We start from the raw sequence: 24,936 nt of genomic DNA on the forward strand, positions 1-24,936 counted from the left end.
AGTGCACCGTGTTTACCACGAATCGCAGGAAGTGTCTGTGAGGTGGGTAAATTGAGATGTGAAAGTATGCGTCTTTCATGTCGAGGGCGGCGAACCAGTCTCCAGGATCGAGGGAAGGGATAATGGCCCCCAAAGAGACTATGCGGAACTTCAACTTTATTACGAATTTGTTGAGTCCGCGTAAGTCCAAGATGGGTCGCAGACCTCCTTTGGACTTGGGGATCAGGAAGTAACGGGAATAAAATCCCCTGTCCTTTAACTCTATCGGAACCTCCTCTATGGCCCCCATGGCCAGGAGCGTAGAAACCTCCTGTATAAGAAGTTGCTCGTGAGAAGGGTCCCTGAAGAGGGACGGGGAAGGGGGGGAGGAGGGGGGGATGGAAGAAAACTGGATAGCGTATCCCCTCTCCACCGTGCGGAGGACCCAACGGTCCGAAGTTATAAGGGACCAAGCACGGTGGAAGTGGGAGAGGCGATCCCGAAAGGAGGGAGCTGGATCCTGGGGGATGACTGAGGCGCCGTCCTCGACCGCACCTTCAAAAGTTCTGTCTAGGACCTGAAGGTGGTCTTGGTGGCCCTTGGTTCTGACCGGGTTGAGGGCCAGCCCATCTTCTCCTACCACCTCGCCCTCGCCTTCTGGCAGGGTCCTGTCTCTGACGAGGTGGAGGGGGGTAAAAACGTTGAGGCTGGGGCCTAAATGGTCTGCGCTGGGGACCCGCAACATGCATCCCCAAGGAGCGCATGATTGTCCTGGAGTCTTTGAGGCTCTGCAATCGAGAGTCCGTCTTCTCCGAGAACAACCCCTGTCCTTCAAAGGGCAAATCCTGTAGGGTCTGCTGTAATTCAGGGGGCAAACCCGAAACTTGGAGCCAGGAGGTCCTGCGCATAGCGATACCTGCGGCCAGGGTTCTTGCGGCCGAGTCCGCTATGTCCAGGGAGGCCTGTAAGGAGGTCCGAGCCACCTTCTTACCCTCCTCAACCATGGCTCCAAACTCTTCCCTGGACTCTTGGGGAATCAACTCCTTAAACTTCCCCATAGAGTTCCAGGAGTTGAAATTGTAGCGGCTCAGTAGCGCCTGTTGATTCGCCGCTCTAAGTTGTAGCCCTCCGGCTGAGTAAACCTTACGGCCAAACAGATCAAGCCGCTTAGCCTCTTTTGATTTTGGCGCTGCAGCCTGCTGGCCGTGGCGCTCTCGTGCATTCACTGATTCCACCACCAGTGAACACGGTTGGGGGTGGGTGTACAAGTACCCATAGTCCTTAGATGGGACAAAGTATTTCCTTTCCACCCCTCTCGCTGTGGGTGGAATGGAGGCAGGAGTTTGCCATATCGTATCCGCATTCGTTTGGATCGTGCGGATCAAGGGTAACGCCACCCTCGATGGGGCATCCGATCCAAGGATATTCACGATCGGGTCGTGCACCTCCACTATCTCCTCCGCCTGCAGGTCCATATTACGGGCCATCCTACGCAGGAGATCCTGGTGAGCCCGAAGATCTATCGGAGGGGGACCCGTGCATGAAGTGCCTGCCACTGCCTCGTCCGGAGAGGAGGAGGAGGATGCCTCCGGTGGTACTGGATCCAAGGGGGGGGTCCCGGTCCCCCTGCTCTTGGGTCGGAGCGTCACCTGCACTTGGGTCCATGGTGTCGGGTGGTGTAGACACAGAAGCCTCCACGCGGAGGCCGAGAGATGGTGGATTCTGGGGCCCTTCTGACCGAGTGACCCGAGCGAGAGGTCGATGGTAATGAAGCCCCTTGCTCCTGGTGGTACGCCCACGGGGTCCAAAACGACCAGTGAGATGGTCCATGAGAGTGGTCCTCTGCCCTCTCCTGCCAATGGCCCAAGTCTCGTTCCTCGGCCTGCCCCTGAGGGGGGTATGCCGATCTCGACAGGTCCTCCGAGGAGCGAGACACCGATCTTGACGGCCATGGCGGTGCCGCGAAAGATGAAACGATCCCCGTGGTCTGCGGTGCCGCACGGTGCCGGTCCGGAGATGATCTATCTCTGTGCGGTGCCGGCGATCGGTGCCGGGACCGCGACCGGTGCCGATGACCTCGTCGGTGCCGGGAGTCAGATCTGGACCTCGACGAGGACCTAGAGTATGCTCGGTGCCGAGAGCGGCCCCTCGACGTCGAGCGTCGACCGTAGCGGTGCCGAGAACTACGTCTCGACGTTGACCGGTGCCGACGATCATATCGGTGCCGAGACGTAGAGCGGTGCCGCGAAGAAGATCTTGGCCGCGAGTACGACCGGTGCCGAGACGATATTCGGTGCCGGGACTGCGAGCGGCGTGGGGACCTGCTTCGGGACCTGGATCGGCGCCGAGGTTCCAGCCCTTGTGATGGAGGGCGCATCAAGGCAGGTTTCCCTCTTGACTGTACCGGGCGAGTCAACGGTGCAGTCGGTGCCGGTGGTTGAGGCGGTGCGGGCTCCGTGAGAGCTATTAAGTCTCTCGCCGCCGCGAAGGTCTCTGGAGTCGACGGGAGACACTGTATCACCGCCGGCCTCGGTGGAGACGCTATTTGCACCGGACTCGACGGCCTCGGCGCCGAAGTCGACGGTGCTGGAGGCGCTTGCTTCCGTTGCTCCACCGGCGGACGCGGCTCTACCCCCGGCACTGGGGGAGCCGGCGTCTTCGGCACGGATGTCCCCGTCTTATGGGCTTTTTTATGCCCTGGGGATAATGACCGGCGCCGAGGCACTTGCTGCGCTTGCGGTGCCGACGAGGTCCGGTGCCGGGGAGGCTTGTCTGACGCCACTCGCGTGGTCATCATAGCCGGTGCCGCCGGGGCACTGCGCACCGAGGTGCTAGGTGCCGGAGTCTGGCCCGTAGAAGGAGTGTCCGGGCTGAGTGCCGCCTCCATTAGGAGTTGCCTGAGCCGAAAGTCCCGCTCCTTCTTGGTTCTTGGTTTGAAGGCCTTACAGATCTTGCATTTATCTGTTTGGTGGGACTCTCCCAGGCACTTCAAACAGGAGTCGTGCGGGTCGCTCGTGGGCATAGGCTTAGCGCAGGAGGCGCACTGCTTGAAGCCGGGAGCGTTGGGCATGAGCCCGGGCCCGCGGCCGGGGGAGAAAGGGGGAGACGACCCCCTTAACCCCCTGAACTACAATAACAACTATAACAACTTTTTAACTATAAACACTAGAACTACAACTATAACTATAACTTCGAATGACTAAGTAAGCTAGGGAGAGTGGAGGACAGCTATGCCGCGCTCCACAGTTCCAACGACCGTCAGGGGCGGTAAGAAGGAACTGAGGGGGCGCCGGGTCGGCTGGGGTATATATTCAGCGCCATGAAGGCGCCACTCTAGGGGGCTCCACAGCCGACCCGCCGGTGTTGCTAGGGTAAAAATCTTCCGACGATCGTGCACGCGGCGCGCGCACACCTAATGGAATGGATATGAGCAAGCACTCGAAGAAGAACTATAGTTACAATTAACATTTCTGTATTTAATGTGCAGCTTGGCATCAGATATTGTATGAGAACACTATGATTAGAGATAATTACGCTTGATATTTTCCTAACTTTTTGCATTATAAACACAGTACACCGTTTATTTTTCTTGTATAGGATTTCTTTGTAGTTTAGGCCAGAATTTTCAGAAGGCTCCAGTGGAGGCCAGCTTTTCAAGAGTTAAGATTTTTCAACACCCAGAAGCTCTGACTGACAAGAGGCACTGGGCTACTTTGAAAATCCAGCCCCAGTTGAGAGCGCTCTGTCTGTGTTCCCTCTAATGTGCATGCCTGCGCAGCTGCACAGGAGCCCATCAAGGACTGCGCACCTGATGAGGAGAGCCATGTAGCCACAGGGGCCTGGAGAGGTGAGATATGTGTGTGGGGGGGAGAATAGGGGAAGTTTGGGGTGCCTCCCCCATGGCCCTGGTCCAGGACTGCTGCAGCAGGGAGAGGGCCGGGGGGAGTCCTCTCTCCCTGCCGCAGCCCTGGGGCCCATACCTCAAACCCCTCATCCCCGGCCCCACCCTAGAGCCCGCACCTCCAGCCAGAGCCCTCACCCCCCCATACCCCAACCGTCTGCCCCAGCCCTGAGCCCCCTCCCACACGCCAAACCTCTCGCCCCACCCCTGCCACACATCACCTCCATATTGGTGCATATAACAAAATTCATTCTGCACATGGATGGAAAAAGAGGGAACAGTGCACTCAGTACTTTTTCAAGTCTGGTCCCTGAACTCTCATTCCACTGAAGTCAATGGGAAACTGACTTCAGCAGGAGCAGGATTGGGCCCTCACTAGGATACTAAATATTTGTTTTTAAATACAGAGGTTTGGGGAGTGTCCAAACAACAAAGGACAACGATACACGACTTACAGAGATTTGAGTAGTCTATGTGACTAAAAATGCAAACAACTATAAAAAAATATTTCTGTGGGATGCAAACTAAAAGACAGGCTACAGATCAAGGTGGAGCCATTTAGACATCAGTGACTAGGAAAGGGATCATCTCAACTACCATTGTGGTAAGGAGCTATGCTTCTTCACTTTATCTAAAACGTGTTTCTCACACACACACAAGAAGTAATTCAAGCAAAGCTGCTTCACTCAAAACAAGTGATCAAATGAAGTTAGATGGCAAAAAAGAGCATGAAGTTAGAATCATAGAATATCAGGGTTGGAAAGGATCTCAGGAGGTCATCTAGTCCAACCCCTTGCTCAAAGCAGGACCAATCCCCAACTAATAAAGTTTGTAGGTATAACATACAGCTAGATATCTTTAAGCAAGAGGAATGGAAAAACAGAGCAATAAAGATTAGATACACTTAGAGGGACAAGGCCAACTAATTTAATCATAATAATTTTTGATGTACATAATGAAGAAAACACACTTATCTGAATGGTAACTTCTGAACATACAAAAAATATTAAAATGTATGAACTTTTGAACAGTGTTAGTCAATGTCCCTGGAAAGCTAACTTCTTTAACATAACTTGTTTGACACTAAACACATATACTGGAAATATTTAATTTCACATGTTTGCTCCTGGCATGAAAAACACCTATGGCTGGCAGAAAACGCTTTTTTCAGAAGCCAGAATTCACTAATGCAGTGGTTTTCAACCTTTTTTCATTTGTGGGCCCCTAACAAATTTCAAATACAGGTGTGGACCCCTTTGGAAATCAAACAGTCTGCATACCCCTAGGGGTCCACAGACCATAAGTTGAAAGTCACTGCACTAATGTTACGGTCTTCTGAGATAGTTACATTGCTAACAATATCTTCTCATGATTAGGTACAAACCCGAGTTCAAAAAAGGATTAGATAAGCTCAGGAAGGATAAATCCATCAATGGCGAGTAGCCATGATAGAGCACGTGTGTCCCTGACTGTTTGTTCCTAAGATCTGGTTGACACTATACACCTCTATGTTGCTCATGAAAAATCCACATCCATGAGCGATGTAGTTATACCAGTGGTCCCCAACCTTTTTCATCTATGGAGGATCGTGGTGGCGGACGAGCATCCGCCGAAATGCCACCAGAATGCCGCTGACAAGTGGCAACGTCAATGGGCGTCGCCGCTGAAATGCTGCCGACAAGCAGCCTCATTCAGAGGCGTTGCCGCCGAAAATTGGCAGCATTTTGCCAGCGACGCCTCTGGATGACTGCTTCCTGGTGGCATTTCGGTGGATGCTCGTCCGCTGGCCAGTACCCGGGTGCACTTAGACGCCCTGGCAGGCGTCATGGTCCCCACAGGCACTGCGCTGGGGACCCCTGAGTTATATCAACCTAATCCCCCATATAGATAGTGTTATGTCATGGGGAGAGCAGTAATCAAAAGTGATACAATATTAATAGTGTGAACAAAAAAAATCTATTTTTACAATGTCCAGAGCCAAATTCAAGAGGCTACAAGATTGAGAAATATCAGCCAAATTAAAAAGTTGCCTACTTTTCACTAAACAAAATTAGTTTGGATTTTAAGCTATTATGGTACAAACAGTCACTTTAGGTGGTGACAAAAAGATTAGAGAAAAGATAATGTCTTTCAGTTTGTTTACTGTGTGCATTTTATATGCAGGGAAGAAGAGCTTGGTATAATCAAGGAAATGAGACGATTCCATAGGTCCACAAAGGATCTTGCTATGGCCAAGATAATTTGCCTGGGAAGCACAAATGCTATGAAAATATTTACTACAACGCTCCTCAAAAGTCACTTTCACTGTTTCCCCTCCACAGTCAGTTTCCCAATTTGTGTGGCTCCTTTTCCACAATGAAACAGGAAAGAAGTTTTCTCTTTTAAGAACAAAAAAAACAGGAAAATAAGATTGTAAAAACAGAAAAATTGACATCTGGACTCAAAGGCAAGCACAGTAACCTGAAACCTCTTAAAAAATTGACTAGCCTGCCAGCTGATGATGTCCCTTTAACCTCGTATTGTCAGAATAACATCTGAAATCTTAATCCTTCATTTACCTATGTAAGAGAAACGTAAAGAGGCTCACTTAACTACTGTCTGTACATGAAGTTCCCTCTACACTCATGTACACATTTTTCAGATTTCAGTTTGACCTGACCTATACTAGTTTAAATCAGGAAGAATTACAATGAAGAAAAAATTGAGTTAGACCCTTGTAAAACCAGTGTAAGAGAAATTTGAATCAGGTCTTCAACAAGACACTAAGGACACACACTTACCTCATTTCATTCACTTGTCTGAGGACCTCCTCTTGAGTTTTCACAATAGTGTCAAGCTCTTGTTGGGAGACCTGAAAAAACAACACCCCAAAAATGGTCAATGCCAGAGTACAGAGCTATGCATGTAGAAAAGAAGTAAACTGATTACATGTTTGAATTCATGTCAACATATTAACAATGATACACATTTTGAGTTCACCTGTCCTTGTTGGCCTGGAATACCAGCTCCTCTTTTGGTAATCTCTTCTGTTATTGCAGAGACGTACCTCCTCTGCTCATCGAGAATCATGTCCAACTGCCTATTAAGTTGCTTGATTTCAAGATGAATTCGATTCTGCCCTTCAAAGATTTGTCTCAATTCACGATCACTTACAGTTTCATAGAAATCATCCGCTAACAAAAAATAAATGACTTATTATAGTTCTCCATTTTCAGATAGTCAAATATGTGCATGCATGTTCATATGCCATAGAGTTTTATTTCACCTCAGCCCCCAAAAACACCAAGAGGGTATGAGCACACTCATTTTTGTATTTATATTAATACCTGCAGCACCTCAAAACCCCAGCCTAGGATTAGAGCCCCTTTTGTATTAGTCACAGTAAAAAAACAAAAAAACAAACAAACAAACAAAAAAACACACACAAAAAACCCCAACCAAAGACAGTCCCTGCTTCAGAAAGCTCAAGCTGCGATTCAGACAATGTGCAAGAAAGACAAGGTAATAATATGGACAGACATGTTTGCGTAAATTAGTAGTCATAGTGGTCTCAGTAGTCACCAGCCTAACCATTGTCAATCAGGAGCGATTTGAAGGAATAATCGTAAAAGTACATTTTAAGGAGAATTTTGAGATAAAGAGGTCTCTTTCCAAATTTTGACAGGAGTTCTTCTCAAGCAATGTGGGAATGGGAGAAAAGCAGTCAATCAAAACTAGCATTCAGTAGCGAAGTAAAAGCTGAAATCAACTGTGCAATAAAAAAAAAAAATCTGATTTGAAAGGCAAGGTGGAGCTAAAATGGTAGAGGGTTATAAAGTGAAGACAAGAAGCTTAAGCTTGATACAGTGGGCAAGGGGGAGTCAGTGGAGGAATGCAAAGTGGGGGGCAGGGTGGTCATATGACTGGACAGAACAGATGATCCTAGCAGCAGACCTGGCATAGCTAAAATTTTCTAAACTGGGACCCTAAATCCATATTTAGGTATCTAAATATAAATGACCTGAATTTATGATCAGCTCACTCACAAATCTCATTTAAGTCACTGGGAGCTATAGGTGTAAGATCCTAAATATGGGTTTAGGAGCCTACTGTTAGGTACTTATATTTTAAATACCATGATGTTAATAATTTGGTAGTCCTATTTGTTAGAGGTATGGTATACAATAGACTTAGGCCATAACTTTCAAATCTAACCCTGAGTTAACATGAGTTACTGGTATTTTTAATATTTCAATGCTAGTTATTTCTGCAGAGTTGAAATTAATGGGACTCAAATATCTGCTTGAAGTTAAACATATGTTCAAAGGCTTTAGTGAATAGGGATGGACTGTTGAATTAGGGCCTTAACAACCAACACATCACAGACAGAAAGAAGATCCACAGAAAACATTTGCCTGGCTCCTTACTTTCAGATCAGCAGAAGAGATTAGTTTTCTCAATAAATTTTCAAGAAACTGTCAAACTTTTCCCCTGGCCCATTAGAAAACCACCTGTCCACCCATCACCCTACAGGCACACAGACTTCTATTCACTCCTTCAGTTACAAAGGAACACCATACATGTCTGTTAATATTTCAGCAATCCCTTGGCATAGAGAAGTCCAAAGAACTTCTGGATAAAATAATTGACATAAGGGAGTTGGGGGAGTTCAGGATTTATGGGACTGGGCCCCAGTTCTAAATACACTGGCACAGCTAATGTAATCGTGAGCATGGATATCATCATCATCTTCAGGTTTAATAATGTGTTTTCCCTGACAATTAATAATTTGTTTATTTAACTTGCCTGGCTGCCCTTGCATGTCAGGATGATCCTTCTGAAATTCTTCCTTCTTTTTATCCAGTTCTTGTTGAAAATGCTCAAACTCTTCTTGATATTTCTCTTTATCCGTCTCGGGAATTTCTGCATCTGGAATAGGCTTTAAAGCAATTTTTAAAAACAAGGTATTACTAGAAATCCTCAACATTTTCAGTCCTCTTTCCAACAAATCTTATCTCCCAGGGGCTCTCTTGTCAAGATTTGTTCACATTCTGAGGCAAACAAACATGCTTCAACACTCATGCTACTTGCTATAAGATCTACACTTATGGAAACACATACTTCAGAGTGTAAAGTTGATATTATAAGACACTATACATCCCTATTGTGATTCCTACCATTTTTAATTTGTGGGAATTTTTTTGCAGTTAGAAACATCAGAACTTTCTACTGTGAGAGGTAGACAGACATTGTGAACAAATATTACATTACTAAACAAGAGCCATGCGAAGTAGAAAGTCAAACTGGCCAAGCATTTTTCCAGGAAAGAGAAATAGTGAAAAGTAATTTTTTTAAAATTTCACTATTAATATAAATATGACAAAACAAGTATATTTTGTTTTTAAAACTATTCAATTTAATTCAGTGCCCTTTCAAAGTGTCTAGTTTAAGATTTTTCCACATTTTACTATTCAGACATTTTATTGTATTAGTCTCATTTTCCCAAGATAGTAGACTGTATACCCACATCAACATTTTGAAACAGAAAAGAAAAACATGAAATAAGGTGCTTCAATGCTGACATTTTAATGGACTCCCAGCCACATGCTGAACATATGCATATCTGTAAAATTAATATATTCTAATGCATAAAGATGCTTACTGCTTCTTTCCCAGGCTCAGTCAACTGGAAAGTTAGGAAAGACAGTACATCGTGGTCATCTGAATAAAAAGCAAATACATCAAATTAGTCTAAATATACTAGTATTTAAATTACCACTATTAGTTATGAAATATTTTTTCTAACATATTCTAATTTATTATGGAAGTTTCTGATTTACTACAATAAAATTCTAGCCTTCTTTTGACTGTTGTGGTTTTGTGGTATGCTCTCTCAGTTCTCATTAGTTGGTCACTTGGATTTGTAGCCCAGATGAATGGCATACCAAAGACAGAAGAAGTGAGAAAAGTCTTCTATATAGTACTTTAAAAAGTTACAAGGACATACTAACTAGTGTATTAGATAATTTCCCTTCCACCCATCTGTCCCCTGCCTGCCCACCCCAACCCCACAAAAACAATTTTTTTTAATTGTATATATATCGTATGTATATATATATATATATATACACACACACACACACATATATACACACACACACACACACACACACACACACACACAGAGAAAGAATTTGAGAAGTACAGTCAGTCTGGCTGTAAAATGTTCTAATACGCCTTTGTTTTATTTGGGAATGAAACTGCCAAGTTGCAGATCTCAAACCTAAACAATTCGATGGTGTTTGTTTTTAAAAAGTTTATCTTTTCAACAATTCCTTTCATATATCCCCTCAAGATTCCCCCCCCTCCCCCCCCAGTGAGCTTAGTACTCATGAATGGTGTTCAATTAATACTGTTGGAGACTGAAGTCCTCTAAAATTCACCCAGATGCAGAAAGTGGGCAGTGGGACTGCACAGGGAGCAAGGAGTGGAGGTGGCACAGGCAGAGCAGGTGCACAGGGTGGTGTCCTTCTCCATGCAGTTAAAGGAGTCTCTGGTCTAGCCACAAATAGGCCAAAGTATAAAAGGTGGTTTGGGGGGAGGTCAAGACCACTGTATCTATATTATGGGGCCAGAAACCACAGTAAAGGAAGACTGAAATAGTAACTGTGCCATCCACTGGTTGACAACATTCATTCCATTACTCACACAAACCCAGAACTGATCCTTACACAAGGACCAATTAATTCAGGCATTGGGCAGTGTTGGCTTCTTGATATTCACATCCATAAAACAGGTGCAGCACAGACAGCAGTTGCGCATGCTTTTTTAGACTATCCTGCTAATATGCCGTCCTTATCTGTAGGGACAGTGGATCACCAACAAGGGTTCCAAGTACTGCTAATTAGGGTGATAGCTTTGCAGCTTGGCTAGTTGTTTAATAGACACTAGAGAGTGATCAGCAAGTCATTTCACACAGGCCAAACAGCTATCATGGCCAGCACAGCCTAGACTCTTACTATCAGCTAATCACCATCATTCCATACCAACCCCCTTCGGCATCCCATCATTTACAATTAGCCTCATTCTATCTTAAAATGTCAGTTGCCAAGTAATGATTTACTGAAGCCCTATACATCACAGCTCATCAACATGGACCTCAAACTTAAATACAGTGAAAAATATTACCTGCAAGTCCCCCTGTTGCTGCGGATATTCCAAAGTACCCTTGCGATGGTAGTACCATATTTTCCACTTTACCACAAAATTCATAGTCTTCTTTATCTGGAGTAAAGCCATTGTTAATCATTACCTAGAAAGAAAGACACCTAGATTACACCTACAAATTTGAATTTGATGCTTAAAACATGCCAGTTTAATTAGTACAGAACTTGCATAAAGCAAAGTAAAAAGTGCATTAGGTAAGTTAGAAAGAGGCTCTAGAAATAAGGAGTTAGTAAAACCCCTCATAATTTTAGCTATTAAAGTTCTAGTTAAGGAGTATGCAGCAAATGCATTATTTCTTTATTTTATAAATCTATAAGATTATACATTATACATTAGACATACAGGGTATGAAATACAGATCTTTTATACCCCAAAGGACACCAACAGTGAAAGAAAGCAGTTAGAACTTCATTTTCCAAAGTGTAGCAATGGAAGAAAAAAACCCTAAAATTCTAATTCAAAGGTAGCTCCCCAGTTCAGTGATATTCAGAGGTCAGTGGTTCAGGAGCCAAATTAGTGATCAACGTTACCCTAAAGAGCCACAATAGGCAGAATTCATGGCTTCATTTACCATAGTACTATATACTCATATTTAAAAACAGTATGACAGGGGAAATTATATATGTTAATTTATATGTTATTCTCACAGCAATAACATATAATACTGACCAAGTATTATTATTTTATCAACTACAATTGGGTAATATCATAGTAAAAGCATCCTGATTATTAACTATTCTAAATTATTAACCAAATCACACAGTGTTTTAATATCATGCTGCAAAGAGCCACGAGACGCATTAAAGAGTCACTTGCACTCCTGAGCCTCGGTCTAAGCATCACTGGGGTAATACAAGTAGTTCTATCCAGCATGCAAGAGTATTACACAAGTTCTGACAAATGTAGTAATTTCCTGTATGCTTTTTGGTGCCACTCAAAGGGTTGGCTTCAATGGATAGCCAAGGATTTGGATGTTAGCTTAGAGACGGCCTCCTTCACCACAAAATGCACCGAGTTGCTTGGGCTAACAACACTGAGATCTAAAGTACTGGCAAGAGCGTCAGGGCCCACTCAGTTAAGGGCTCCAGGAAAGATGCATCTTTTCTAAGGCTTCCTGGTGTTTGCCTTTTGGAGGACATCTTTTACTACTTTTATCCCAAAGCAAAAGACTTGAACATATTAATTAGCTCATGCAACTACTCTGGAACTTGGTAATTGGGCACATTTTATGGAAGCCCAGAATTAAGGTTAAAAATAGAACAAATATTTATTTCAAACTGCCTCATCCTAGTGCCATTTCTCCATCTGGAGTGGGTTCATTCCACCACAAACTTAAAAAAATTTCTTGGACATTTCCTTACATCATAAAAACACCACAAAACTGGACATACCTGCCAAAAGCAGCCTTGGAATGTAGAAGCAAGAATGTTGAAGGTGCACAGCAAAGTTAGGGAAGCTTGCAAAGTGGCTGTCGACACTATACTTTTATCTGATTTCTATCAGTCCCTCATTTTCATAAGTTTTAGTTCACTTGGCTTTTTTTTTAAATAAAAGAGTTCAAGAAAATTTCATACTTAAAAGCTCCAGAAGTTGAATAATGTACTGTGTTATCTCAAGACTACCAGAGTACTTACAGTTAGTGTTTTTTGGTAATATGTAATCTTTGCTCGGACAGGATAGGGCTTGTTACGAAAATCTCTCTGACAAGATGCCAGTGCTTGTGTGGAACCATCACTATGAAAGAAGAGAATCTGCTTACAGAACTACATCTTTACTATGTACTAGCTAGAAAAAAAGGCATGAAAATTTCATTATTTTAGTGGATTACAAATGTCAAGCAAGAACAAAAGCCCTCTGGACAGTTAAATTAAGTTTTGCATTTTCAAAAGGTTTAGGATTGACAGCACTGGAAGTGAAGTCCTTTAGCACAGGACACAAGCATGGGCAGACGCAGTATAAGCCTCCCAATGCTACCTTTCCAACGTGCTTCAGTACTGACCCAGAGGGATCACCTCCCGGAGACTCTCTATGCAGACAGCTAACAAGGGTGTCAAATGAGATGTAGACATTTGTCCATCAGGAATATGAATGAGACCACCAATTCATTTCACAGAGGTATGTCAGTTGTCAACTGGTAGCTACTTGTGATCACTGAGAATTTGGGGCATATCTGAATGAGTGATCTACAGGTGAAAAATTCTGTACCTCACCAGTTAATCTGAGCCACCTTGTCCCGGTACATTTGGTATTATATTATCACTACATTCACCAGGCTATTTTTTAAAAAAAACTGGCACTCCTGTGCAGCTTCTGCTAAATTCACAACAGTTTAAAAAAAAAAAAAAATCAAAGCTATTAAATTATACTGGTTCTCCAACAAAAAAAGCATTTTATAGTTCTACTCAAATTCAAACCCCCATGGAAGACGACAATCTGTAGGAAAAGTGTATGCTTCTAGGTAATTTCAATCAATGCAGTTATATTATAACACATACACACAGTGTCTGGCATGTGCACCTACATGGAACACAACAAAAACTATTTGACATTCTCTTACCAATAAAAATTAAGTGTCTCCAACCTTATTTAAAAAGCCTCCAAACATTTCAGCAATCAATACCACAGGTCTATCACATCCAAATAAAATTAATAGACTTACTTCTGATGGTCATAAAGGAGTTTTCCATTGTTGCCTACAACAATTATTGATGGATTGTTTTTCTGAAAGACAAACCATATGAACAAACAGGGTTTAAAAATTTAAAATGAAGTAATTTTACAAATTAGAAACAGATTCAATATACAATATCGTTAACAGCCTTCCCAACAGCATGGTAGTAGGCTATAGAGACAGCCAAAGTCTTAACTCCGATGCAGCTTTGGTGGGAGGGGAGTAGGAAAACTAAATAGTTTGATGAAATAGCACTGTGTCAATCAACACAAAGAACAGCAACCTGCTTTTGTTCTATAAAAGATCTGTGGGTGGAAAAAAAGTATGGGAGTTCAGTTATGGACATACTATTTTCATATTTACTATTTATTCTTGTAATTTGATAATTTAAAAATAAAAACTGAAGGTATTAGTTGAAAGATGATCAAATCCAATAAAGATGCAGCATTTCACGCCTAAACACTATAACAGGAGTAGTAGGTGAAGGACTGACCTTCTATTCCACTAGTATCTTTGGAGGATGTTAAACAAAAGCTGCTAAGTTAGACATTTTTCAAGTAGCAAGTTCAGATGACAAGCATCCAAGCACAAGCAAACAAACAATGTGTGTTTTAACATGGCTAAATGTAAATATATACATCTAGTAACAAAGCGTAGGCCATAATTACATGATGGGGAACTCTATCCTGGGAAGCAATAACTAAAAAAAGATTTGGGGTGCTGGATAAACTGCTGAACATGAGCTCCCAGTGTTAGGCCGCGGCCAAAAGTGCCAATACGATCCTGGGATGCATAAAGAGGGGAATCTCGAGAAGGAGTAGAGAGGTTATTTTACCTCTGAATTTGGCACTGGTGTGACCACTGCTGGAATACTGTACCCAGTTCTGGTGTCCACAATTCAAGAAGGATGTTGATAAATTGGATAGGGTTCAGAGAAGAGCCATGGAAATGGTTAAAGGATTAGAAAACATGCCTTATAATGATAAGACTCCAGGAGCTCAATCTATTTAGTTTAACACAGAGAATTTTAAGGGGTGACTTGATTACAATCTGTAATTATCTACATGGAGGACAAATATTTAATAATGGGCTCTTCAATCTAGCAGAGAAAGGCATAATTCAATCCAATGTCTGGAAGTTGAGGCTAGACAAATTCAGACTGGAAATAAGACAAATTTTTAATCGTGAGAACAATTAACTATTGGAACAATTTACCAAAGGTAGTGGGGGATTCTCTATCACTGACAATTTTTCAATTAAGATGGGGTGTTTTTCTAAAAGATGTGCTGTAGAAATTATTTGGGGGAAGTTCTATGGCCTGTGTTATACAGGAGGTCGGACTAGATTATCATAATGGTCTCTTCTGGTCTTGGAATCTAACAATCTATGTTGACTTCAATACATTCATAAGAAAAAACACAAATAATTTCTAATAGACTACACATATAAGAGACAGGTATATTTGAAAGTGTTGGTTTAAGTTGTTAGAAGCTTGGAAGAAACTAAAGATATAAGAAGAGCAGATTTACAACACCATACTAACTGAAAGCCTCCAAGGGTTGAGAAGATGAATTAGTTATGCAGAAAACATGGAGTTTGGGAGACCCCTAAAAAGGTGAAAAAAATTCTTTCCCTTTCCTCAAAGTACATATTATTCCACTAGAATTCTATATAATTCTTTACATTCTCTAAAGAAAAGTCCTTAGAAAGAGGGAAAGAAATCTAAAATAGAAATATAAATTTGGAGTTCACTTTCCCATTGTTCTTGAATTGTATTTCGGAATTCCTCCATATTAAAGCCTCCAGCGTTTTTGCTTTTTAAGCAATCTTTTAAAATAAATTCTGACTACAGACCCTAAACTATTTGACTGTGTCCCTGCAGTATGACAAAATACAAAAAAATACCTAGTGTGTGAGGACTATAGGGAATTATACTAAACCCCCCTCCACCCCAAAAAACACAAACAAAAAAAAAATATTTCTGCTTTTCTATGGCTAGGAGTTAATCTTGTAGGTTAATTATACAACCATATTCACTTATGTCAGTGTTTATCTGGAGTTAAGCCATGTCTACACTGCACTTTTGTCATTAAAACTTTTGTTGCTCAGGGGTGTGAAAGAAAACATACCCCTGAACAACAAAAGTTTTAACGAGGAAAGCCACTGGTGTGGACAGCACTTCGTGGTCGTAAACCGCTCTCCCTTCAACTAAGCTACTGCCCCTCATTCGGGGTGGTTTTATTTTTGTCACTGGGAAAGCTCTCTCCCAGCAAGAGAGAGCAGCTACAGAGCACACCTTACAACGGCGTGGCTGCAGCGCCGCAGCTGGGCTGTTGTAAGGTGTGCAGTGTAGTCAAGTTAAAGTACTTTATTAGCACCATTTAACTGTTCATTAAGTTTAAAAGTGGCACTATTCAACTGAAACTAATGAGTTTTTTAAATATTTGCACATACTTCAGACTACGTTTACAAATTACAATGCACAGTCAATTAAGATAGTATTTTAGAAGAGATTACACGAGCTCCTAACTTGAAGCATTCTGCGTTAATTGTTAACTAGCAAGCTGATTTCTGTAAAAGGTCATGTCTGAAAATAAGACGTAGACAAATAGTGAAAGGAGATATAACGCCTTGAAAAGAGCTAAAGAAATCAAAATCAAAGAGTATAAAAAGACAGTTTTTCCTCCTTAAAAAGATCTTAACATCAGATGATGGGGTATCAATATTATCCCAAGTCTTGTGATATTTGGTGTTTTTTCCAAAAACTCCAGCTCCTGAAATCATGAGTATCTTAGTTGTCATTTAAAAAAAAAGAAAAGAAAAGAAAAAGATTCTTGCCATGGTTGCAGCGAAAATATGGAAAACAGACACAAGTGAAACTTAAGGCTCAAAAAGCAGAAGACCGAGACAGAGAATTTTTAAAAACCTTGTGATTTTTAAATCAAATTTCATGATTTTGAGGGCATAATTCATGAGACTTTGGGTTGGTTCGATTCCTACCTCAGCTCCACTCCACATATGCAGGAGTTAAGGGGCCAAAGCTATGTAAAGACAATCAAATAGACTTCCATCCAGCCAGAGAGAAGACTCATCTGGCACAGGAACTGAGAAAGACAGCCACAGGTTGTCTTTTGAGGACCCTCTCAAAAACCTCAGTGTAGAATACATTCCGAGACATAATGCTGTGGCGATTCTGAGCAGCACTGCTGCCTATAAGCAGTGACAGGATGCCACAACTCAGTCCTTCAGGATTATCCAATTAGATGCCAGGGTCCACTCTGATTCCTAGACCTTCCCAAAACTGGGGGAACATAATGGTGACTTAAAGGCACCCTTACCCCTTGTCCCCGGGCTGTGAGTTCTGTGCTATACCCTTTAGAGGTACAACATAAAATCTCACCTATGTCTTTAGGCTTCTGTGCTTTGTATTAATAGGTGTGGTTAACATATGTAAAGATAGTTCTGACAGTACTTCAAAATTGAAGAATTTATTCTAGTCTGTCTACTGTGTAAAGTTTGACTATCAGAATCCATAAGAATGACCTTCTTATTAGAATTACCAAAAAAAAAAATGAATTAAGTTCACATAGTTTGACATTATTACAAAACATCGTCAACAAATGATACAAAAGTTTGGATCCCTAAAGCAACTCTGTCACACTGCAAATTCTGTATATTTTAGGATGTCAAAAATGCCTTAATATTTAGATAAGAAAAAACACAGGGATGCACACGCAAAGTTAACATTGCTGTTGGAACATTAATTACTGTATTCCATTACTCATTTTAACTATTCAACCTTAATGAGGCCCTTGCCCCAATATAATTTTTATACACATTTAGTTCCCCACTGTTACCTTTTTTTTTTGAAACCCAGAAAATACCAGGGGCACAGGTATACTTCTTGGTAGTACCATAACAGTGCCTATAAAAGTAGTAAGCACTTAGGAGTTAAGAAACCACTTTCCAGATAGTGGAAATATATCGAAGAGTAGACAGGGACAAGGAATTTAGATAACACCTCACTACCCATTCCTCCAGCTAGGGAGGACAGAACTAAAACTGCCTGCGCCACTTCCCGCAGCTCCCATTGGCTGGGAATGGCGAACCGGGGCCATAGGGAGCTGAGGGGTTCCATGCCTGCAGACGCTCCAAGTAAACAAAATGTCCCGACCCGCTAGCGGCTTACCCTGACAGGCCAGAAGGCAAAGTATGCCAACCCCTGAAATATAGGGTCGACTTATGAAAGGGTCATACAGTTTTTGCTATTTTTACCTAACCACCTTGGGGGGTTGGCTTATAAACAAACGGGCTAATGAACGAGTATATACGGTAGGTAGAGCACAGGGCAGTTGGATGCAGAAGAATCAAAAATGAAGAAGCTTCAAAAACGTGCATTTCCTGATCTGCATACATATGCCAGTATCCCTCTCCTAATGCATAAACATTTTAGACTTAATAAAAGTACAAGGGGTTTCAACATGTATAACTATCAAAACCATTTTCCCTTCAAATCTAGCAAAGGAACTGGTCCTCACTGATCCTCAATTACAGCAAGGTTAATCTTTCAAGCTTCAGCTTTTTGTTTGTTTGTTTTTTTAAATAAACATAGCCTGGTCAAAAAGGAGTCTTTTAGGAAACTGCATAACAGAAAAGTTGTAAGCTTCATTTTCTCTTTTTTAAAAAACCTGCATCTAGCTGAAAGCCCAAAACCCCTGATATAAAACAGCTAATTTTTCACAAAAAGTATAAGCAAGTGTGAACACAAAGGTAAAAGTGAAACCATTCTGGAACCTTTATTATAAGAGTTTGCTTCCAACTAACCTTTCCATCATTGTCAAAAGAGTCAAAGAAAATGCCAACACCATTCCAAGTATCAGCTGCCCCAAAAACCGGACCTTCTAAGCCTTGACCTTCAGTAAACCAGATTGCCTGTGCACAGAAATTTAAAAAAGTCATAAATTAAGATCTACATTTATAAAATAAATTTGTTTTCAAAATTAAATCAAGTTCATTTACTAGTCCATCAGCTCCAATCCGGCCTCTCCCTGTCACTCGAAATGTCACCTCAACCTCCCAGTATTCAAATATAGACTTGGTTTTTGTCCACACTGATCCTCTCTGGCTTTTTAAAGATGGAGTTATTCGAATCTGATCTGCACTAGGTATGGCATCTGAAAAAGAAAAAAAGAAAAAAAAAATCAACAGTGAACATATGACAGAACATGAAGAGCACATCCTGCAATTATAAGGCAAATACTGGATTTGCTAAGCACAGTTTACCTTATAATTTTGCAGATAGATGGTCCCTCTAATTGAAGAGCCAACTGTTTTCGGATTGTAGTTTTAAGAACCTAACATTTGAACAGTTAAGGGGCAATTAAAGTAGTAACATGTTTAAATTTAACATTTCATTGTTTATTATCTCATAATTCAAAATGTTGTAATTAAAGGGAATGCCATGTTTTACAGTGCCTTATTCAAAGTTCATCTGGGATAGCAGATGCTAATGGTTGGAGCAGCACTCTGCCTCCTGGAAGTACAGTCAAGTCTTTAAACCATCACTGAAAATCAGGTAGAAATTAACTAAATAGTGTACAATAAATCTACTTTTCAAGTCAAAACTTTTATCTACTTAGTTAAAGTATAGTTTCTACATGTCACTAAACAATTTGATTTCCAACTGGAAGAGATGCAGAGATAAAAATCTGCAGACACATTAAATGACTGCTTCTTGGAGCAGTTTGTCCTGGAACTCACAAGGAGAAAAGGCAATTCTTGATTAAAGCCATGTCTACATTTGCAAGCTTACAGTGGCACAACTGTACTGATACAGCTGTGCCACTGTAAGGGCACTCATGTAGCCACGTTATGCTGAGAGGAGAGAGCTCTCCCCTCGCCGTAATACACCCATCTCAATGAGCGGCAGTGTCTATATTGACGGGAAAGCATCTCCTGCTGACAAAGCGCTGTGCACACAAGTGCTTATGCTAGCAAAACGTATGTCACTTGGGGGGGGGGGTCATACCCTTCAGTGACAAAAGTTTTGCGACATAAGTGCTAGTGTAAACATGGCCTTAGTCCCAAGTGGAACAAAGGATCTGGTCCAGGAGGTGAATACAGCAGAACTGCTCAGTAGTAGTGACCATAAAATAATTAAATTTAATATCCTTGCAGGGGGAAAGTGCCATAATAGAACTGAACTTCAAAAAGGGGAGCTACACAAAAATGAGGAAGCAGAAATTGAACAGAAATTAAAAGGAACACTCACAAGGGTGAAATGCCTGCAAACTGCATGGAGACTGTTTAAAAACACCAGAATAGAGACTCAAACTAAATGTATACAGTAAAACTTCATTCATCTGAAACTCCATTATCCAGCTCTCCATATTAACCAAAGAACTAGCACATGCAGGTCCAGAAGAAGGCGATCACTCCTGTGGTAGCTAGATTGCGAGTGCAGCCTCAGACTTTCCCCATTCTCCAGATTATCCGATCTCGCCCCAGTCCCAATTAGGTTGGAGGGTCCTACTGTACAACCAACCAACCTGTAAGAGGACCAAAAAGATGCCACTGTGGCTAGACAGCAGAGTAAAAAGTGGTTAGAGACCAAAAGACATCCTTTAAAAATTGAAGTCAAGACCTACTGAGAAAAATACAAAGAAGCCCAAACTCTGGCAAGCCAAGAAAGAATTTGAAGAGCAACTAGCTAAGGACACAAAAACTAATGGTAAAAAACCCTATAAGTACCCCAGAAGCAGGAAGGCTGCCAAACAGTCAGTGGGGCCACTAGATAATTGAGGTGCTAAAGGAGCACTCTGAGAAGACAAAGCTACATTAATTCTTTGATGGGTGAGATCCCCATACTCGAACCATTCTTTTTACATGACAACTCTGAGAAACTGTTCAAGATTGATGTCTCAATAGAGGAGGTTTTCAAACAAATTGATAAAATTATACAGTAATAACTCACCAGGATGAGATGGTATTCACCCAAGAGTTCTGAACCAACTCAAATATGAAATTGCAGAACTACTAACTGTGGTATGTAACCTAATGCTTAAATCAGTCATTGTACCAGATCACTACAGGATAGCTAATTAACAGCCTTTTTAAAAAAAGGCTCCAGAGGCAATCCTGGCAATTACAGGCCAGTAAGCCTAACCTCTGTACCAGGCAAACTGGTTGAAACTACTGTATAGTAAACCACAGAATTATCAGGCGCATAGATGAACACAATTTGTTGGGTGAAGAGTCAACATGATTTTGGAAAGGGAAATTATGCCAATCTATTATAATTATTTGATGGTGGCAATAAGCACATGGACAAGGGTGATCCAGTGTATATAGTGTACCTGGACTTTCACAATGCCTTTGACAAGGTCTCACACCAAAGTAAAGTATACAATCATGAGATAAGAGGGAAGGTCCTCTCATTGATCAGTAACTGGTTAAAAGACAAGAAACAAAGGGTAGAAATGAATGGTCAATTTTCAGAATGGAGAGAGGTCAATATCAGGGTCCCCCAAGGATCAATATATTCATAAATGATCTGGAAAAAGACAAACAGTAAGGAAGCAAAGTTTGGAGAAGATACAAAATTCCTCAAAAAGAACAGGAGTACTTGTGGCACCTTAGAGACTGACAAATTTATTAAGCTTTTGTGGGCTATAGCCCACTTCATCGGATGCATAGAATGGAACATATAAGCTGACTATGAGAAGTTACAAAGGGATCTCACAAAACTGGGAGACTGGGCAACAAAACAGCAGATGAAGTTCAATGTCGAAAAGTGCAAAATAATATATATTGGAACATATAATCCCAACTATACACATGAAATTATGGGTCTAAATTAGCTGTTACCACTCAAGAGAGATCTTGGGAGTCACTATGGATAGTGCAATGAAAACATCTGCTCAATATGCAGCAGCAGTCAAAAAAAAGCTAACAGAATGTTAGGAGCCATTAGGAAAGGGATAGATAATAAAACAGGAAATATAATGCCTCTATATAAATCCAGGGTAACCCACATCTTGAATACTGCATGCTGTTCTGGTTGCTTCTTTGAAAAGAAGCAACCAGAAAAGGATATATTAGAATTAGAAAGATGCAGAAAAGGACAATGAAAATGACTGGGGATGGAACAGCTTCCACAGGATGAGAGATTAAAAAACTATTCAATTTGGAAAAAAGACTACTCAGGGGACAATAGAGATCTAAAAAAATCATGAATGATATGGAGAAAATGAATAAGGAAGTGTTATTTACTCCTTCACATAACACAAGAACTAGGTGTCATCTGATTAAATTAATAGGCAGCAGGTTTAAAACACACAAAAGGAAGGCCATCACACAAGCATACACAACTTGTGGAACTTGTTGCCACAGGATGTCGTGAAGGCCAAAAGTAGAACTGAGTTCAAAAAAGAAATAGATAAGCTCAAGGAGGACAGCTGCATGAATGGCATTAGCCAAGATGGTCATGGACGCAATGCCATGCTCTGGGTGCCCCTAAACCTCCAACTACCAGAAACTGGGACTGGACAACAGGGGATGGATCACTGGAAAATGCCCCGTTCTGTTCATTCCTTCTGAAGCATCTGGTACCGGCTATTGTCAGAGACAGGATACGGGCCACATGGATCACTGGTCTGACCCAGTATGGGTCTTTTGTAAAGTAACCACAATTTGTTTCAAGTGCTTCTGTATCAGTGACAGAACAGTCAGTACAAAAGAACACTTTCCTGATATCATTAAGCTAGAAAGGGCTTCATGTTACATAGTAAGTAAACCTGTTTTGACAATTAAGTAATTTTACTAATAAAAACAAAATAAAAAGTGCAGACTGAAGCATAATATCTGAAAGGAGGGACATGGATTTTAAATGAAATTATTGTGTATTATATTATCTTGTTTAAACCATAATGAAGATATGATTTTCATATTTCAACATGGCATTTCATATTCATATACTTGCCATTCAAAAATCTCAGAGTGCTTTATGAATATTAACAAGGCCTCTTAACATCCCCCTCAGATTCATATTGTCCTAATTTTACAGTTAAGGCACGGAGAGGTTAAGTGATTTGTTCAAATCCATACAAGAGGCCAAAAACAACCTGAAACTCCCAATCCTGCTTTGTAGCCAAAGAGCTAACATATACATACATTTGCTGTAGAAGATAAACAGCAAATGGAAGCGTTATCAAGTGGTTATTTACACTTGGCTTTATTATCAGGTTTGCTACTGACTGACTGCATGACCTTGAGCAAGTCAATTCAAAATAACTGGCTGAGGAACCTGAACTAGTAGCTTCATTTTCAGCACACCTTTTAAGAGTCAAACCACTTATTTAGGTATCTAATTACAGATAGAGAGGTAAAGGCCAAAACTATCTATACCACAATTGCGATGCAAGATTCTACTTGCCTGTCTAAAAAGTGCATTGTGAGGCTTAATTCATTAACAATACTACAGTGCTTGGAGATCATGGAAAGATAATCCATCAGCACCAAGTTTCTTTTATGCAATAAATGTGATGAAAGCATATGCCAAGGAATTGACCAAAGTTGCCAGCTACCCTAATTTGTTTATAGCTATACAGACCAGATGCCATATTGTCACTGGACTAGTTCCAAGAATTTGACTGCATGTGCATCTGTCTTTCTCCCACAAAATTGTTTTAGAGTGACTTGACATTTGCCCTACCACAAATGACACCATATTTACCAGAGCGACAAGGCGGGTGAGGTAATATCTTTTATTGGCCCAACTTCTGTTGGTGAGAGAGACAAGCTTCTGAGCCACCAGAGTTGTTCTTCAGATCAGGGAAATACATTCCAAGCATCATAGTAGTTATGAATTTAAGCTCCCTCAAAATGTGTGTTAATTACATATGCTACACAGTCTGTTCCACCATGCATTTAGCTGAGATGCTCAGAGTACCTTTCAAAGATCTGAAGAAGATCTCTGTGCGGCTTGAAAGCTTCTCTCACACCAACAGAAGTTGGGCCAATAAAAAATATTACCTCACCCACCTTGTCTCGCTAATATCCTGGGACCAACAGGGCTACAACTACACTACATACCTGGTTGTAATGACATAGAGCTGCATCCTTTGTACAGCAATGAGAAACTTTTTTTTTAAATAGTCACCCTGAATTTCACATCTACTTTTACTGTGATCCCCAAAGTCAGCTACGCTACCAGACACAGCACAGGGGGAATGATTTTGGGGGGGGGGAGGGGTTATGATTATAGAAACACCCCCTCCCCCACGCTCTGCACCAGGGTCTCTGTTGGTGGGAGCGAGGAGCTCAGGTACTGTGGATAACCCTGACTATGGAGCCGCAAGCTGCATGTACGTTTGTGTGCGGTATCCCCACACTCACGGGGCCAGTAGTCCGGGGATCATGCCCATAGAGCCAGGCGCCCCCCAGGGCCCCGCCAAGGGAGCCAGGCGCCCCCCGGGACCGGAGGGGGCCGTACTGGGGGGCGAGGTAGGCCAGGCGTCCCCTCAGCCGGAGGGAGCCAGGACTGCGGGGGGCGGGGCCAAGGAGGCAGGCGGCCCCCCAACTGGAGGGAGTCGCTACCGGGGTTGCGGGGGTCATAGGTCACTGCTCGCCCCAGCGCGGAGCGGCGGGTACTTACTGCCCGTGTGGACCCAGAACGGCACCGACCCGTCCCCCTGCACCAGGTGCGGCCCCTTGAAGCTGTACTTGTACTCGAAGCGGCGGTGCGGCTGGGCAGCGGCCCCTCCCGCGACCCCCAGGCTGCTGGCCCCGGCGGGGAGCAGCAGGCGGCAGCCCAGGCAAAGCAACGCGGCCCAAAGTACGTTCCCCCCAACCAGACATCCCCGCTGCATGGAGACCGCCATCTTGGACTCTGCCACGGGGAGTCAGGCACGGCCAACAGGGCGCTGCCTGATTGGCTGCGGGGGCAGGGGGCGGGGACTGCCGGCCAAAGGGCAAAGTCGAGCGCGTGGCTACATGTCAGCGCCGCTCGGGGGCGGGGCCTCCCCGTCCCTGTCCCCGCCCCCCCCTACTCCCCCCCCCGCCCCCCCCCCCCCCCCCCCCCCCCCCCCCCCCCCCCCCCCCCCCCCCCCCCCCGCTCCCTTCTTCCCCCCGCCACGCCCCGGCCAGGAGCGGGCGGCAGAGAGCGCGGGTGCCACAAAGG

The 24,936-nt window shown here is 42.7% G+C and overlaps 1 protein-coding gene across 1 annotated transcript in view; it reads right to left on the bottom strand.

Moving 5' to 3' along the window:
- The window catches only part of LMAN1 (lectin, mannose binding 1), a 38,253-nt gene extending 13,574 nt beyond the window's left edge, over positions 1 to 24,679 (bottom strand). The window contains exons 1-10 of the mRNA XM_034774037.1: positions 24,412 to 24,679; positions 18,777 to 18,931; positions 18,582 to 18,689; positions 13,746 to 13,807; positions 12,721 to 12,820; positions 11,048 to 11,171; positions 9,522 to 9,580; positions 8,666 to 8,798; positions 6,860 to 7,053; positions 6,661 to 6,731 (exon numbers count right to left, since the gene is read on the bottom strand). Of these exons, the coding sequence (XP_034629928.1) occupies positions 6,661 to 6,731; positions 6,860 to 7,053; positions 8,666 to 8,798; positions 9,522 to 9,580; positions 11,048 to 11,171; positions 12,721 to 12,820; positions 13,746 to 13,807; positions 18,582 to 18,689; positions 18,777 to 18,931; positions 24,412 to 24,637 (1,232 nt within the window). The 5' untranslated portion in view covers positions 24,638 to 24,679. The remainder of the gene's footprint in view (positions 1 to 6,660; positions 6,732 to 6,859; positions 7,054 to 8,665; positions 8,799 to 9,521; positions 9,581 to 11,047; positions 11,172 to 12,720; positions 12,821 to 13,745; positions 13,808 to 18,581; positions 18,690 to 18,776; positions 18,932 to 24,411) is intronic.
- Positions 24,680 to 24,936: the final 257 nt, after the last annotated feature.

Source organism: Trachemys scripta, chromosome 6 (genome assembly GCF_013100865.1).
Source record: "Trachemys scripta elegans isolate TJP31775 chromosome 6, CAS_Tse_1.0, whole genome shotgun sequence".
NCBI classification, from domain to species: Eukaryota; Metazoa; Chordata; order Testudines; family Emydidae; genus Trachemys; species Trachemys scripta.